The 17,766-nt window shown below is 34.8% G+C and overlaps 2 protein-coding genes and 1 long non-coding RNA gene across 5 annotated transcripts; 2 read left to right on the forward strand and 1 right to left on the reverse strand.

Annotated features, from left to right (window-relative positions):
• Positions 1-1,026: 1,026 nt before the first annotated feature.
• Positions 1,027-3,712, forward strand: LOC110899444 (glucan endo-1,3-beta-glucosidase 11). The gene is made up of 4 exons (XM_022146334.2): positions 1,027-1,187; positions 1,270-1,673; positions 2,018-2,731; positions 3,440-3,712. Exons 1-4 carry the CDS (start codon positions 1,142-1,144, stop codon positions 3,518-3,520), a joined length of 1,245 nt encoding a protein of 414 aa, XP_022002026.1. The 5' UTR covers positions 1,027-1,141; the 3' UTR covers positions 3,521-3,712.
• Positions 3,713-5,599: 1,887 nt separating this feature from the next.
• LOC110899443 lies at positions 5,600-8,550 on the reverse strand. Of its 3 annotated transcripts, none has more exons than XR_004876977.1 (5): positions 8,269-8,550; positions 7,184-7,846; positions 6,927-7,097; positions 6,191-6,502; positions 5,600-6,066 (listed from the first exon to the last, which is right to left on the reverse strand). It is a non-coding gene; the product is annotated as an uncharacterized LOC110899443 (long non-coding RNA). The 3 variants fall into 3 exon arrangements; XR_002570283.2 differs by adding an exon at positions 7,945-8,173 and having other exon boundaries at positions 6,927-7,846; positions 8,269-8,539; XR_002570284.2 differs by having other exon boundaries at positions 6,927-7,846.
• Positions 8,551-12,743: 4,193 nt separating this feature from the next.
• LOC110903284 (NAC domain-containing protein 43) lies at positions 12,744-14,822 on the forward strand. The gene is made up of 3 exons (XM_022149331.2): positions 12,744-12,998; positions 13,432-13,712; positions 13,923-14,822. The coding sequence occupies exons 1-3, from the start codon at positions 12,806-12,808 to the stop codon at positions 14,550-14,552; spliced, it is 1,104 nt and encodes a 367-aa protein (XP_022005023.1). The 5' UTR covers positions 12,744-12,805; the 3' UTR covers positions 14,553-14,822.
• The last annotated feature ends 2,944 nt before the right edge of the window (positions 14,823-17,766 follow it).

A 17,766-nucleotide genomic window follows, 5' to 3' on the forward strand; every position in this document is an offset into this window, starting at 1 on the left:
ACATTCTCCAAACATATGTGTAGAGTCGATGCTGCCGAGCATCCCTAGAAGGTGCCATCTAGCTACATATGCGGTATACAAGCGTGTAATGTCATGGCTATTCGATCTTCGTAGAAACTCTGTACTGAATAACTTAATAATTGCATTGCAAAAATATTCTAAAATTCACTTGAAGTGCTTTCATACATAACTAAATATTCATCGTATTCATTGGGAGCATTAGCGGTTGCAAGTTGATGAATTGCATATGTGCATTTTTGTAGCGGCGTGAAACTTTTTTTGTACCTCCCCCCGTAACCTATCTGAAAGACTGAAACCATTCATATTGAGCATCCATATTAAAAGTAACTCTTTCGATAAACGAAATCTCGCTCTAAAAAATATTGTAAATTGGGGTTTCGGCAAAGTAATCATTCATTAGAACTTCATGAGCCCTTCTCGATCATGACCCACACTATTTTTCTTTGATTATCCTATATTTTCAAGTTCTTCTGCTGTTTCAGCAATTGTGGCAAGAAATTCATGGTAGAATCGAAAGAGTCGAAAGAAGTTGGTGGGTCGGGTACAAAGAAGTGCTTGAACTCCCCATTTGATTTTTTTTTTTGGTAGAGAATCTTGAGTTGTAGGAAAAGAAGTGTATGGAAAATTTTAAAGGATTTTAAGTTTATAAAGTTGGAAAGGGGTAATTTTTTTTAAATTTAAAGATTAAATGACTCTTGCTCAACGTTCAAATGATCACATCACAGTCATGACCACCATATCAAATATCCATCATGAACCGTGACCATATCATTTGCGACGGTCTTTCACAGTGATTACGACTTTCAGGACGCTCCATCATGAAACGCCCCGGCTAGCCTAAGGGTATATATGGAATTATATCCTGTAACTATTTGAAGATTCACGAAATAAAAATGTTAAATTACCAAAACAAATAGAAAGTAAACATGGAAATCAAGCCCAAACATATCCTAGAGAATCTTGCACTAGTTATAAACCAAACACCCTTGTCCACACACACCATTTTTACACCCAAAATAATAATAATAAAAAATAAAACAATAAACATCCAACAATCAAACACTTCCACTTCTACTCTCACTAAATATCATCATCTTCATCTCTACCGACAACATCCTCAATGGAAGATCCACATTTCACCTCAAAACTTCTTCTTTTCATCACATGTAATCCAACATTATACTCATGTTTTATCTATTTTTCTTCATTAATCATGTTCCTTAATCTTTTTTTTTTTTTTTTCACCAGGGTTTCTTTTTCCAGCAATGGTGGCATCAGTAGGGATCAACTATGGACAAATCGCCAACAATCTCCCATCACCCGAACGCGTAGTTCCGTTGGTTAAATCCATCGGTGCGACACGGGTTAAGCTCTATGATGCAGATCCTAAGGTTCTGAAAGCTTTTGCAAACACGGGAGTTGAGTTTATTGTAGGTCTTGGTAATGAGTATTTATCCAAGATGACCGATCCGAATAACGCTCAAGCGTGGGTTAAAGCCAACGTTCAAGCGTACTTGCCCGCAACTAAAATCACCTCCATTGCTGTTGGCAATGAAGTTTTGACTTTTAATGATACTTCTCTTTCGGGATGTTTGCTTCCGGCGATGCAAAGTGTTCATAACGCGCTCGTTAACTTGAAATTGGATAGTCAGGTATTACGGAGATAATATATTAGTTAGAATTTATTGTTATGAGCATAGAATGAAATATTGGAAATTTCATTTTACGTTATAAACTTGAAAAATTACATATTTAAAACAACATTGTAAATTATACACTAAAAACTTGTGTTTTGAGAAAATATATAATTTTTATTTTCGATAATATATTAGTTAGAGTTTATTGTTATAGACAATTTTACATAAATTACATATATTTAAATAACATTGTAAAATATGCATTAAAAACTTATGTTTTTAGAAAATATATGAAATTTTGAGTGAATAAAAGAAGATAATAAGCCTTAACTAATATATTATCTCTAATATCATATCAGGTCACGGTTACGACTGCACACTCGGTGGCAGTACTCCAGAACTCGTACCCCCCTTCCTCGGGGGCTTTCCGGCCGGATCTAAAGGGATGCATCTCTCCAATCCTGGATTTCCTTTCGAAAACATGTTCGCCATTTCTAATCAATGCGTACCCATTCTTCGCATACAAGGCGAATCCGAAGCAAGTTTCGCTTGATTTCGTTCTCTTTCAGCCCAATGCCGGTATCACTGATCCGGCTAACAACTTACACTACGACAACATGTTGTTCGCTCAAATTGACGCGGTTTACGCGGCTCTTAACCGGTTAGGTTACAATAAAATGACGGTCCAGATATCCGAAACCGGTTGGCCGTCAAAAGGAGACGATGACGAGCTAGGAGCATCGCCCGAAAACGCTAAGAAATATAATGGAAACCTTTTGAAAATAATTAGTCAGAAGAAAGGAACCCCGGCGAGACCCAACACCGATTTGAACATCTTCGTGTTCGCTATGTTTAATGAGAATTTGAAGCCCGGCCCGACGTCAGAAAGGAATTATGGTTTGTTTAAACCGGATGGAACTCCGGCGTATGGGTTGGGTTTTTCGGGAATCGGTGTCTCTGGCGGTAATTCGACAAGTACGGGTGGTAACAGTCCGGGTACGAATGGGCCGGGGGTATATTTGTCGCCGCCCGCCAACTCGTCCGATGGGTATATGGACATATCTTTGTCTCCGGTAAGTTTTGTTTTATGGTTGTTGTTATTAGTGTATGATTTGCTAAATTGCTTAAGTTATGGGTTGTGATTTGTGAATGAATATTAATTAATTTTTGGACATGTAGATAGTGACATGTTACGGGTCAGTGGGTCACGATGTGCATCATTTGATGTAATGCACGTCGGATGATAGTGTTTGTCACTGGTCCTAAAGGGATAAACTACGTCGTTTTATTCACTTCACATGTTAAGTGTTTTAAGAATTTAAAACATCATTATTGAAACCTTGACTTATTGTCCAAATAATTTATATTGAAAATATGATTTATGATATTTCTATCTTTAATTTTTTATTTTTCTTGTCAAGAGAAATCATATTCACATAATTATCATATATTTACATTTGATTTTCACTTGATTTTGCTCGTACTAATGACTATGAGTGAAAATCCTTGTGAACAAAATCGAGTGTAAACTTTGATGATTATGCGAGTGTGACGACGAAAATCAAAGTTAAGAACGTCACTGGTTAAATTGTAAATAAGTATGATTATCAGCTAATAGATTGTTGATTATATTACTAAAATCCAATTACATGTTTTAATTAATATAGGTATGGAAAACACATAAAATTGATTTTTTAGTTATAAGTGTTAATTAGTATTATATGATAAAAGAGGGTCTCAAATTTCGAGTTGAATGAGTGAATTGTTTTACTTACTTTCAGGAAAAAGTTATTCGAAGCAGTTGGAGAAGATTGGGCATGGGTTTGATGTTAATCTTGATGGCAATGGCCTTTGATATTTGATGTGTTAGATTATTATGGTTTGAATGGGATTAGAAAATTAGAGGAAGAGACAACCTACCATATTCCATGTCAGGAAAATGTGTTGATGTTGATGTTAATGTTAATGTTATTCCTTATTCTTGTAATTTGGAAATTCTTTAATTAAATCTTGTGTCATATGTGCATTATCATATTCAATATGTTTGATTTGCATGAAATTGATGGTGATACCAGGGCAGCAGAGATATTGATGGCTTAAATTGAGAGTTTCAATACAATTACAAACTCACCCAAAGATAAAAGAAAATGATACCTTGCACATGCCCAAAGGGCTTTTTACATTAGTTAATTATTAACCTTTCTTTTCTCAAACTGCATGTCGGAGGGGTCGAAAACGTATATACAAAAAATTTTCTCTAGAACTGGGGGTCGAAAACGTATATACCCAAGAGTTTCTATACGGAAACTACATATATAATACTACTGAGCAAAAAGTTCAGAGTTTCGGGCGCCCCTCCCCGCCCCTTCTATACTTCGCCACTGGTTGTCATGTTGTCATGTTCATGGTTAACAGGTTGAATCCGGTACAAATTTAAACATAAAAACTTAAGAACCATATCAGATGAACCCAAGCACGGCTCATGCGTGTTGATATATTGATATGGACACAACCTGTTTGACTTATTTTTATTTTCTAATGTTAACGTCTTCAAATTATAAAGATACACTTAATTTATAAATGTATATAAAATAACTGAGCTCAAACTACGATATCCGACACTTATTTCTCTTTTAGCTTTTGAATTTTTATATAAAACATCTAAGCCATTATAAGTTTTAACATTAAATATCATTAAATTGTTTTACAAAATAAACGGATGAACCCATTAGGTTGACACGAAACCTAAGACATCAAAACTAAACTCAAACTTATATCATCATCATCATACTTAGTAAATCTCACCAATAACAAAGCTAAGGTAGGGTCTGAGAAGAGTAAGATGTAGATAACCTTACCTCTACCCTGTAAGAATAGAGAGGCCGCTTCCAGTGAGACCCCCGGCTCGATAGTAGTTTTGCATCAAACCTTGGACATAAGACACATAACACTCAGCAATTGGGACAAAAGCGATTAGTGCATGTACCCCCTTGTCTTTCGGCTATCAACGCCACCATATGATGCATGATTAACCATCCCTCGGTTTTTAACGTTATTTTCCCGAAATTAGTAAAATAACATTAAAATTAGTGCACTTTCACTTTTACCCCCGAGGGCCTACACATATATACATTATATTCGCATACCGTAAGTGGGGCATAAACTCAAACTTACAAATTTCAATAATGTATCTCTTCATTCTCTTGTATGGTTTAAAGTTCACCATCCCTAAGTAACATAACATTAGACTGTTTATTGCCAAATAAAAGACTAATTTCTTGATTAGGCCCAAATCATTGATCTTTGATATATCCAATAGGCCTGAAGCTCATATACTAAAGACAATTCACCTGTGGACATTATGTGAGTCATGAGCTGTCTATTATCTATGTGGCAATCGCAAGTGGATTCTTCTGTAGCAGGCCCATTTACTCCTGTTTAATTATGAAAAAGACCTTCCATGTTAGTGGAGCAACCACTCTCAATTCAATTCTCATATATTTTTGCCCATTCTAAATAAACTAGAAGATTGACCCGCGCGCGTTGCGCCGCGGGCCAAGAGGGTAGAAACATCGTGGACGTGCATTCTATCAGATTTCAAAGTTATTCCGTATGAAATCTCTTCATAATAAGGGTAGTACCTGGTTATACATATGCCTTGTTTTAAACACATTAGTTTTTAAACTTAGGAAACATAAAAAGCAGACTTAATACTAATTAAACTAATACTCTTCCCCATGGTCTTCCTCGTTTTATCAGCAGACTCGAGCCCAAACTCTTCATAATCCTTCTCAAGAGTAGCCAAATCCTCTCTCAAAAATTGGTCTGAAACTCATTCACGCCGACATTCAGCGCCCCATCGAATTGAAGCGATGTAGTCAAAGAAGAGACAGCTTGTAACAACAAAAACCATCAATTTCACGATTACTTGCAAAAACACAAATCCAAACAGATACATATTCATTCAGGAATTTCATTTAATCAACCGAAACTTAAACAATAGTACATATAAACTTCCAATCTACTTAAGTTCTAAATGTTTTAGGTCATATGTTGGGGATTATGATCAATGATACCAATTAAGAGCATCCTAAACAAATATATTTCATCGTCAAGAAGCTATCAACAAAATGAAGTAATCAACACAGTGAAGTTTTGGATGAGTTGCCGAAGCCTTCACATACGGAACAGTGACAGATTTATTCAGTTATGTGATAAAATATAGTGGCATGTAAATATGTGTGATGGCACATAGTAAACCTCAAGTTGATCTGGACCTGTGCTGTCCATGACTTCTGTCTCATCTTCAATGGAAGTAACCTTATGCCTTGTCTTTTGTCTATCAGAATATTTTAGATAAATTCAGCTCCCATGGCTTCCAATATCAAACTGAATGTCATTGAACATCCTGTAGCATCCAAATGAAAAATTAAAAAATTAGAGTCAGATCTGGAAACAGTCACAAATAGCAATTTTAGTAAAATCCAAAATTACTAACAAAAAAAGAACCATAGTGAAAAGCGAAAACACACCTCGTTTCTTAACCGACTCAATTGGAGTTCTAAGCTGATATGGCTAGAAAACGTCAGTACCCGTGGATTCTCGTTTGCTGCTAGGGTTTCGAAGTAAAACGGCTCGCAAACCGGACCCGGCTTGACATTACGGCTGTTGCTGAGAAGCCGGCCAGGGCGAGAACGACAGTGTTTTTTGCTAACGTTCTTGCCGCCACGGAGTTTGGCCTTCATTAAGGGCCATAGAGAGGATGTGTTGGGAGGTGGCTACGCTTAGATGATGATGACGCGTGGAATGCATTAAAAAACACCTCAGTGCGAGCGCGTTCAAATCTGAAAATGAAGCAATTCGAAGCCCTTGATTAAAAACTGAAGATCCATATTCTTTAATTCACTGTTCATTTCCTTCTTTTAAAATAAAAGAAAAGTTTCTTCAAGATACCATATCCATCATAATAACCCAAACAATACCAATATTTTAATTTCAAACTATGCTTCAAATTTGCTGTTTAAAATTTCTAAGTTTGCTGGTTATTGTAATTTATGACAATGCCAAATAAAAAAAATAGTGAACAAAATTTATCATTCATTACCTATAATAACTTAAGCCCTCCAGCACACATAAGGCAAATTGCTAAGATTTTCTAGGCTGAAATTAGTGATGAAAAATACTTGTAATCCATCAGGGCATACCATGGCATTCAGTCTTTGATCTCACATTAAAAAAACAGAATAATGCAAGAATATTTAATGATACCTTTCCAGATACAATGAGCATGTGCGAAGTCAAAGCAACTTCGACACATAAGGGCGTGAGCGACATTTTCCACATAAATGCATTCAGAAGTCATTTGATCACTTCCTATTATGAACCGGAATGAGAGACTCTATTACAGTTACTTATATAATGAATAACCATGAACGTAACCTGAAACAACACATAAAACAAACAGTTAAGTTAAAATTATAAAGATAGGCAAAGTGATCTACAGGAGAAGATAGTAAGATACTCACCTAGGAACGTATCATGTACACTCTAGTGAGTGAAGACACCCATTTGGGGTCGTATAATCGGAAAGTAGATGGAGTTTACCTTAATAACTGGAAAAGCAGACATGCCTCATTGTCGGATCAGCAAAGAAAGAAACATGTACCAAGATTTAAAACAAAAACATGTACCAAGATATAAAACAGAACCACAACAATATAAAGAAAGAAAGTTTTGAAAATGAATCCCTCATCAAATTTAATCAACTAATACTTAAATAGTAGGGTATCAGTAAATATTGAGATAACATGTTAATTTGCAGCTCACTTTTGCTAAGGTAAGTGTACAGTACCTGGAATTTGGATAAGCTTTTTATTATTATTTTTTTTTTTTTGCAGAATGAGCCTAATAAGTGTCTGATATGAGACTCTTTTTTTCTGTCGCCGCCTGTTGTGGTCCAGTATCCAGGTTTAACAAACGGTCCATGGTGAGGTCGTTTGACCTAGGAGTTCACAGCCTGGGCCATTACACCTTTGATAGAAAACGGCTTAACAGTCTCGCTAGACGTACATCAATTTGGGTTCTTTGATGTTTTCGTGAGTGCCGCGTGACCACGTGTGATTTTTATTCGTAAACTTTTCTTCGGTATTCTAGACAACCTTTGTAGTCCCATGGTTTCCCTCTCCTAACTGTTATATACAATAGAAAAAATAAAAAAAATGGAGTGAACTTTACAATTTACATAAAATTCTAAAGACCAGTAAAAGAATTTGAAATATAAACCAACCATAAGCTATGAAAAGTCTAGCATTGGAGAAAGACGTCTAATATGTACACTTCTCTATCATTAATCTTCGATTTGAACTACTCTTTTAACCCTTTATTGGTTCACAAAGGTTAAGGTCTCAATAAGGCAAACCTTCAGTAGTTCAGTTCTTTTTGAACCCCAACCACACAGGTGAAGTTCGAATCCCGAAACCCCCAAAATGCAATCCCCAAATGAGAATCAACAAAACCTTAAAGATTCACATGCAACATAAGAAACGCACGAAACAATCAAAGGAAATCCGACTATTGGCCAAATCAAACAAAGATGCAGAGAAGTGCATACCGTATCCTCAAGCGAAATCGATAGCGTCGACTTTAAATCACCGCTAACAATAACTGATTTTACAATTTCGGTACTTCAAGGCTGGGTTGTTTACAGCGGCTATCAGAGGCAAAGATGGTGGTCGTAGTTTCACAGAGGGAAGAGACAGAGGAGAGAGGAACGGTGGTGGTGACGGACTGACGGGGATGGATGGTAGTGGTGATGTTAAGATCGGGAAGGAACGGCGGTATTATGAGTGAAGCTCTCTTTTTTAGGGTTTTACATGATGTACAACAACACAAAGCTATGTACAACAATAATAAACACAAAATACCAATAAAGCCTAGGGTACAACACCATATTGCCAAAACATGTTACAAATTAGAGTATATATAAATAGGCATTTACAGCATATATAGTGTCTACGGGTTTCTAGCCGTTCAAAACACCGATGGGAACGGGTATGCGACTAAGACCATGTGTAGTGGTTAAATAAAATAATGCCTCTATCATGGGGCATTATTCGACACGTGGCAGTCCAGTCAGCATGGGACGTTATTGCAAAAGTGGCGTAGTGGGAATAATGCCTAATAATGCCCCTTCCAATCATTAAACAAAAAAAAACAAACTATTTTATCATTGGCCAGTCAAACCCATTTGCAGCGTTATTGAAAAAACGTTGGGGCAATTTTTTTTGTAAAAAAACGCCACATCACGCCGGGTGTAATGGGTGTTCCGGCGTTTTCCGGCGTTTTCTGGCGGTATTAAGGGGAGAACACGCCCCAGTACGGTTGGTCTAACAGTACGGTTGGTCTAACAGATGAGGGCAGGTGAGACAACAAGTATATTTGAAAAACGACATGTAGCCAATCATACCGGCGTTTTCTGGCGGTATTGATTTTGGTATTCGGTACTTTCGGTATTGGTACGGGTACGGGTACGGGTAAAAACGGGTACTGGTACCGAATTCTATGTATACCTTTAAAAGTTTTTTTTTGTATTATGTTTTATTTCATATTATGGTATTTATAGTGTACTCGTATTGATTTTACCTATATGATACTCGTATCGTATTGGTACTCGTACCAATTTTACCTATTTGGTACTCGTTTTATATTGGTACTCATGTCAATTTTACCTATTTAGTACTCGTACAAGGGCTCAAAAAGTAAATAAAAACAAAATGGTACCAAGCGGGTACTGTACCGAAAATACCCGTACCAGTACCCGTACCCGTACCGTACCTATATATTTGGTACGGTATTTGGTACCTAGTTTTGTTCAAATTCGGTACCGGTATTTTCGGTACTGGTACGGGTATAGGTACGGGTACTGTACCAATCCCATCCCTACGGGCTACGGCTCAACCCCGTATTTGTAATGTTTTTTCCCGGTTTTATAAAAATGATTCCCCTAAAAAATACGAGGATACTCCTAACAACAAAATAGGATACTTAATATTACTGAAATCTCATTTTGTTATAAGCCCAAACATTTTACAACCCGAAAACTTGTCTAATAATTAAGTACGAATGATAAAATAAGCCTGAATTAACAAAAATAGAATTGAAAGAAGACCCTAAATATAATTGATAAAGTTAGCGCATGATCCAAAACAATATTATAATTGAATAAGTGATCTTGCTCGTTTTATGGTGGAAACCGTAACACATAGTTCTTGTCCTTTGGTTTATCGGGTAGTGAAGCTAGCTTTGGTTTTACCAGTTGCAACCGCAACCGTTGAAAGATGTTTTTTTTCTAAATAAAAGCTTTTTAAGACGGATTTACGCAATCGAATGGGCCCGGAATATTTGAACAATGTTATGGTTTCTGTGGTTGAAAAAGAAACTTTTGATAAAGCAAAAGACGACGATGTAATGGAACGATTTCAAGCTATGAAAACAAAGAAGAGGACAAATCTATTAGGTATTTGTTCTACTTTATTGATTATCGTTTTTTTATTGTATGATTACACGGTAAAAAAAAATCCGGGATACCCCTAAATTAGTGGGCTAGCTCCGCCACTGCTCTCACCTCTGCGCACATTACGTGTAGCGACAGAGGGGACCAAATAGATATTTCTTGACTACGACGTCTCGCCCAATCAACCAATCTTCTTCTCGAACCCTTTGGCTATAAATATCAGCCCTCACCAAAAGTTTAAGGATCCGATTTTCCTACTCTTTCACTCTTAACACACACTTGTTTCCTTTCTCACTAGAAAAACATATACTTATTCTAACGCCGGAGGGAAGTTACGAGAAGAACTCCCCACCTCTCCTTCTCGTAACGAGTTCACGATGTTGTTTGAGTTTTGCATATCACACTTAGGAGATTCCAGCTTACATTGATCAAGAGAAGAGATTAAAAGATAACTCCCCCCCTCCCCCACCCCCCATCGAGACATTACAAGCAGAACTCTCTTGTGTAACACACACCGGGACGAAAACCCAGTTGGGCTCAGGATTCGAACTGACAACTTCGCACAAGGCCTAGGTCAAATCCTTCGCTGCCTTAATCCACCAAAAGTGACAATAAAGATCAAACTTGTGTCTCAACTGAAGCATCAAAACCTCCTACCACTAGGTCCGGAAAAAATCAATATTAATTAATCCCTTTATGTCAAATAAAAAAATTAATCCCTTTAAATAGAATTTATGTCAAATAATACTTACATGTCCCCAGGGGCATAAAGCATTCAACAAGTTGCAGATAAGACCCCGGGTTCGAACCCGTGTAGCTGTCGTTCCCATCCGTTTCTCTGCCTTCTTTCCTTCGTCCCTGACCAGGACTGCCAAGGGGTCGTCTGCCACAACCTGACGAGACTGGGGTTACAGACCCGACTAACGTGTCCGGATATACACGTTTTGCAGAAATAATACTTACACGTGTCGAAGAGACATCAAACCTCCAAAGGACACCAATTTCAACTCTTCTTAACCGGTAGCTACAAGACAAACAAAAACATGGTCCTAATATGTATCCGGAAAAGCCAAGAATTTACCAAGTTTTCAATGATATCTATAGTTGAAATACTTACACCGTAATGATTTTAAAATCAATCATTATACCATGATTTCGGTGACTAGTCTACTCCATGCAAGATGGTGCAAATGACTCGAGCAACTTCTGAGCTAGTCAAGATTGTTTAATAAAATCTTGAATCGCACCTGAGCTAGTCATGATTGTTTAATAAGATCTCGAATCGCACCAACATATTAAATGAGTCTGAACCCGAGTTTAAAATAAGTTTGTTTAATAAACGAGCATGAACCCTAGCTTTATTTATTGTGCTCGAGTAGGCTCGCAAGCATAAACGCAACTATAATTTATACAGTTTTATTTAATATACCATGTACGTAATTATATAAGGGTTATTAGATTTTAGTAATCCTACCTTTCATTCATTGGTCGGCATTAATCCCAACTTAAAAAATTCACTCACGATTTCAACCTTTAAGAATTTGGCCCTCATAGACCCTTTTCTAATAGGTTATAACCCAGTTAGTTTTGTGCTGACGTGACAACTTACGTGACACAAACTTAGTCATTGGCTGATGTGTCTGCTTATGTAGCACAAACCTAGTTATTAAATTTTAATAATCCTAACTTTCACCACCACCATTGCCGCCACCGCCACCACCACCATCACCCACCACCACCATCAGCCAATAGCTAGGTTTATGCCACGTAAGCTGTCACGTCAGCAAAAAAACTAACTGATTATAACCCAGTTAAAAAAGGATCGATATGGGCCAAATTAAATCTTACAAGTTGGGTTGTCAGAGATAAGTTTTAAAATTGGGATTAATGTCAGCCGATGGGTGAAAATTTGGATTATTAAAATTCAATAATCCATTATATTATGATAGTTATAATATATAAAACTATGATATAAATAACTAAAATAATGTATATTATGGTATAAATAAAAATTGTAACTATAAATATATACAAAAATATTTCTATATAGATACAAAAGAATCGTAAACTTATATAAATTAATTAATAAACAACACACGAGTCAAGCCTGAACTAGAAAATCTAATTACGAACCAAGATTGAGTTCAAGCTCTCATAAGTTAAACTAGTTGACCTCCAGCTCGGTTTGATTCATTTACACCCCAGTATCGTATTCGGCTTAGTCAATGTCACTTCGAATTGCATAAGTAAACCATGATATCATTGGTAGATAATATTCGTTTATGGTTGTGACTAGATCTTTGAGAATGTGGCTCCACATTCACTAGCCATGGAATGCACCCCTAACCCCCCTAGCTACTTTAAATAGGGACCCAATCTCATGTCCTTTGTGTTAGATGAGTAGGTAGCTAGTAGTTTTCAAAACCCCGTGACCCAACAATCCGAAGTCTAGTGCATCATTATGAACCTTCTATTCCATTTTCATGTTTTCTTTTGCTAACTACGTTGTGATAAGGTGTATTTCATACACATTGATTCATAGCTACGCATTAATCCTTTCATATAAATTATCATCTTGTCCTTCTTGCTTTTCTGTCATTATTCTCTCTAACTCTCTTTGTTTCTTGCTTTTGATATGTCTAAAGAAGAAGCGAGTTTATCAGTGAATGTAAATGGTCAATCTAAGGTGCCACCTGGGTTCCGGTTCCACCCTACCGAAGAAGAGCTTCTCCATTACTACTTACGAAAGAAAGTTGCGTACGAAAAGATTGATCTTGATGTTATTCGAGAAATTGATCTTAACAAGCTTGAACCATGGGATATCCAAGGTGATTTTTCGTTTGTTTGTTTCGCATGATAACTTTATACTTTTGGATTAGTAGGTGGTTCAGGATTCCGCTAGTACTTTTAAACGTTTTTCGAAATTTCTTGAATTCGCGAACTCATGCAAGTTCTGATAGTTCTTTTTAGAGTTTGCCGGTGTGGCAAGTGAATTACACAAGTTTGCTTGTGTGACAATTGGTGAACTCCATAAAATTTTTCACTAAACTTAATCCATGGCTTACAAGTATTCACCAAACTATACGAAATTCGTTTGCCACCTAAGATCATTTGTCAAGTTCGTTTGCAGTGTAGGAAACTAGCTAATTATACGAGAATTTTCAAAAAACGCATAGAATTAGTTAGGCGAATCCTAAACCATCGATCTACTAATCCAAAAAAACTCTAAATATGATCATTTACATGTGTCTGGCTCTATAGAGAAGTGTAGGATCGGATCAACCCCGCAAAACGATTGGTACTTCTTTAGTCATAAAGATAAGAAATACCCTACTGGGACGCGTACAAATCGTGCAACTGCTGCGGGCTTTTGGAAAGCCACAGGCCGAGATAAGGTCATTCACAGTAGCTTGAGAAGAACCGGTATGAGGAAAACACTTGTTTTCTACAAAGGAAGAGCACCTCATGGACAAAAATCAGATTGGATAATGCATGAATACAGGCTAGATGATAATACTATTACCACCCAAGATTATAGTTATGTAAGTTTTTTTGGTATGGATTTAATTGTGTTTCATCTTCAAAACCCCTGTAAAGTATTGTGTACTATTAATCAACTATAAGTAAGGATACAGTGAAGATTATAATTACAAAGGAAAACTAATCAAATTATATCCCGTAAACCCTAGCTAATATATTGTCTCTAGTAATATATATTGCTAACAAAAGCTACAACCTTTTTCTTGATTTAGGGTTCTAACTTGTGTGACTCGACTCAGGAAGACGGGTGGGTCGTATGTCGAGTGTTTAAAAAGAAAAACTACCATAAAACACTTGAGAGTCCCCAAAGGTCATCATCAGTAGCTGAAATGCAATGTTTAAAGAAAGATGGAAGTGTTCATGATCAATTTCTTGCATACATCAATGGTAGATCCTGCAAGCAAGAAACTGAGTCACTTACAAATATCACCATCACCCATGAATATAACCCAATGCAACATTTCATGAACCCCATCAACGACAGATTCCTACATATGCCAAGGCTCGACAGTACCTCCGGGAACTTGTTTGATCAAGTTTCAAGCTCTCAGGTCCATAACTCCATGACCCGCTTGCTGAAAGAAGTCGAACACTCCAAAGATAGTGAACATCATGAGAATCTGGACAGTTGGGCTGATGTGGATCGACTCGTGGCCTCCCAGCTCAATGGCTATGATGAACCAAATGAAGAAGACATATGTTTCTCACTTGACCATGATCATCAAGATCCACCACAGCCATCATTTATGGCTAAACCAAATGAAGCAGCCTATCTGTGGAGCTTTGCACAATCTTCCTCACAGTCAATAACGACAGATCCCTTTTACCATTTGTCGATATAGACGTATAGTTCACATTATCCAATTTCAGTTTGCTTGATATACTTTTTTTTTTAATTTTTAACTCAAACTATAATTTATGGAAAAAACAAATGAAATAAACCCTTATACATATTTTAAGGTATGTTTATATGGACATAAAAGGGTTTTTTAGCAATTCTTTCTTTGTTTAGATGGTCTTAGCTGAGGCAGTCTCTCTGTCATATGGGATAGAAGAAATGTTTGCTCTTTATATCACTCTGTTGTTTGTTACCCTAGCTGTGTCACCGGTGGGATCTTACTGTGTACGTTTGTTTGTTATATATTTGGACATATTTTATATGAGAAATTGGTTTGTATATGGTGTGTTTATCTAGATAAATAGGTTGTTGATCTAGGTGTTGAATCAAAGGTTATCAATTATCATTGTATTGTGATTGATGTATACATATATATGGCAAAAACATCCCCCATATTTTTCATGCCGATACAACAAAATATCCCAACGTATACTCTTTGCTTCATTGAATACTTTGTTTAAATGAACTCTTATTATTTTTTTAATGGGTAAGTTCTAATTAAATCATGAAGTATCATTCAATATACAGATTTTAATATGTTGAGAAGATATACAAGATGACAATATTACTTTCTTCTCCGACACTTCCTGTGTGCGTTCAATTTGGTAATGTTTTGTGGTCTAACTATATATCATTGTTTGTAAAACACAAACATATTTGTTTTCATCCTACTTCATGTCTACCCTTGTATATGTATGTCTATTATATACGTGGAATATTATCAGAATGGTGCCATCATGCACTTGGCTTATAAGTAAATTGTATAATATAATTGCAAGACAATCATATACATGATATGTTTTTTCTTAATAATCTATTCAATTGGTTGTGTTGGATCTGTCCCCTTTAGAAAGTGATAGATGATGATTACGACGGTCGGACCGACTAACCAACTAGATAATGCATGAATGTAACTGTCGAAAAGGTTGGTACGTTGAGAGATGGAAAGCTACAGCACCTTTTAGTATAGCAAAAAAATGCCAACAAAATCATAACTTTACAGTTAAGCATTGGTCTTCAAGACTGACTAGAATACATAGATACATGAGTAGTAAACTTGACAAGACATGTACATTGTTTCAAACTGATTGAATATTAGTAATAATTTACCAGGTGATACTTCAAATCAGGATTCAAAGAAAGATTATTAAGGTCATTGAAGGTGTAGCACATGCAAACTTGTTGTGGTCTGGTCCTACAGGTTTATAATGATGGAACTTTAACAAGCATAAATGTTTATTGATTAAGAAAAAGTAGTAGTGTGTGTTTAATTAGTTGTCATTTGAGAGTGATTACATTGCTTTTACTGTGTGAAGAAGAAGCCCACTACAACTACCATCTATCTGCAATTTATAAGGGGGAATGAGTGTCTACCAATAATTGGATGATTATTCAAAGATATTAATTAGATTTTATTATGATAGCAAAACAACAATCTTCCATTTTTCTGCAAATTAGCAACCATTAGTTAAGATACATCAAAAAAGGAATTAAATTCCACTTGAAAGTTAACTATATTTCATTTTCAAAGTTTATAGTACAATGGTCATATGTACATCATATATAAAAAAAACGACTTTCTTTATCAAGATGTAGTTGAAAAATGACTTCACAAACTTTGACATAAATGATTATTATATATGAGATATATAATTTATAATTCACACGTTTAAATCATGAAGAGAGTTTGTATATTAATCATATATTATTATTATTATTATTATTATTATTATTATTATTATTATTATTATTATTATTATTATTATTATTATTATTATATTATATATTAATACAAATTATATATTATATATTATATTATATTATATTATATTATATTATATTATATTATATTATATTATATTATATTATATTATATTATATTATATTATATTATATTATATTATATTATATTATATTATATTATATTATATTATATTATATTATATTATATTATATTATATATTATATATTATATATTATATTATATTATATTATATTATATTTTAATACAAAGTTTCATGAATAGTAATCTAATTTTTCAATATTATTATAACTTTTTTTAATCTTTAATATTTTATTATAATAACCTAATTTTTAAATATTATGATAGCTATCTTAATCTTTAATATTTTATTTTTATAATATCATACATGGATAATAGTAACATTATAGTTTTTTTTTTAATATTTTGTTATTATAATTAATTTATTTTGTTTTCTGTTATAGCTAAGATATGATATTTTATATATTAACATCGTTTGTCATTTTATTTATTATAATAATATAGTGCAATGTTTTATAAAACTTCGAATGTACTATCGCGACATGATTATTACATCTGTGTTTCGTTAAACTAAGCCGACATTGTTGAAACAATACCTTTTTACGACTTTGGTAGCGGTATTGAGTATTTTTTATATCATATGCTATAGCAAGTGTCGCGAGTGTTGTTGATGAACAAAACCGATACCGTCCAAACAACATCGGTACCATGTCGATTTTGGCCGAACATCGGTGTCGATATTTGTACTTTTAAAATCTTATCAATATTCATTTTTATAGTTTTCTATCAATTTAAACATCTGTCGATTTCCTTTTGGGTATATCATGACTTTTTTTGGGTTTATCTTTCGATCGCTATACAAAGTGCTGATTACGGTACCGATACCTTATTGCATCGAACCCATACCGACCGACTTTACGCCGCAACGCGCGGGGGAAGTCCACTAGTTTATATAATAGAATAAGAGTTAACTTTGTACAATAGTAACCAAGTTTTAAGAGTGTTCTAATTAGGTCACTCATTTTTTTTTGTTTCAATTAGGTCATTCAAGTTTCATTTATTGTTTCAATCCTATATATTTTACCTAAATAGAAGGTCATCCATCCTACATGGCATTTATTTAGGTTTTTTTATTTAAAAAAATTTGTTGACATGACACATAAATGCCAAATGGATTAGAAAAAAATGCGAAATAGGTTTATTTTTTTTAAATTGCAAAAAAGTTAAAAAAATCGAAAAAAATTAAAAAATGTGATTTTTTTTTTCAAAATATCTGAAAAGTTCTAAATGAAGATAAACAACTAACGATAAAATTTCAACGATTTGTAATATTTGATCCTTTTAGGTTTTGATTTTGTTTTGTTTATTATATTTC

Source organism: Helianthus annuus, chromosome 13 (genome assembly GCF_002127325.2).
Source record: "Helianthus annuus cultivar XRQ/B chromosome 13, HanXRQr2.0-SUNRISE, whole genome shotgun sequence".
In the NCBI taxonomy this organism is placed as follows: Eukaryota; Viridiplantae; Streptophyta; class Magnoliopsida; order Asterales; family Asteraceae; genus Helianthus; species Helianthus annuus.

Bases quoted from the DNA above. Each gene is read 5' to 3' on its own strand.
- LOC110899444 (XM_022146334.2), top strand. From the start codon at position 1,142: ATGGAAGATCCACATTTCACCTCAAAACTTCTTCTTTTCATCACAT. The intron at 1,674-2,017 runs GTATTACGGAGA...ATATCATATCAG, and splicing joins ACTTGAAATTGGATAGTCAG to GTCACGGTTACGACTGCACA. The intron at 2,732-3,439 runs GTAAGTTTTGTT...ACTTACTTTCAG, and splicing joins TGGACATATCTTTGTCTCCG to GAAAAAGTTATTCGAAGCAG.
- LOC110903284 (XM_022149331.2), top strand. From the start codon at position 12,806: ATGTCTAAAGAAGAAGCGAGTTTATCAGTGAATGTAAATGGTCAATCT. The intron at 12,999-13,431 runs GTGATTTTTCGT...CTGGCTCTATAG, and splicing joins TGAACCATGGGATATCCAAG to AGAAGTGTAGGATCGGATCA. The intron at 13,713-13,922 runs GTAAGTTTTTTT...TTCTTGATTTAG, and splicing joins CCACCCAAGATTATAGTTAT to GGTTCTAACTTGTGTGACTC.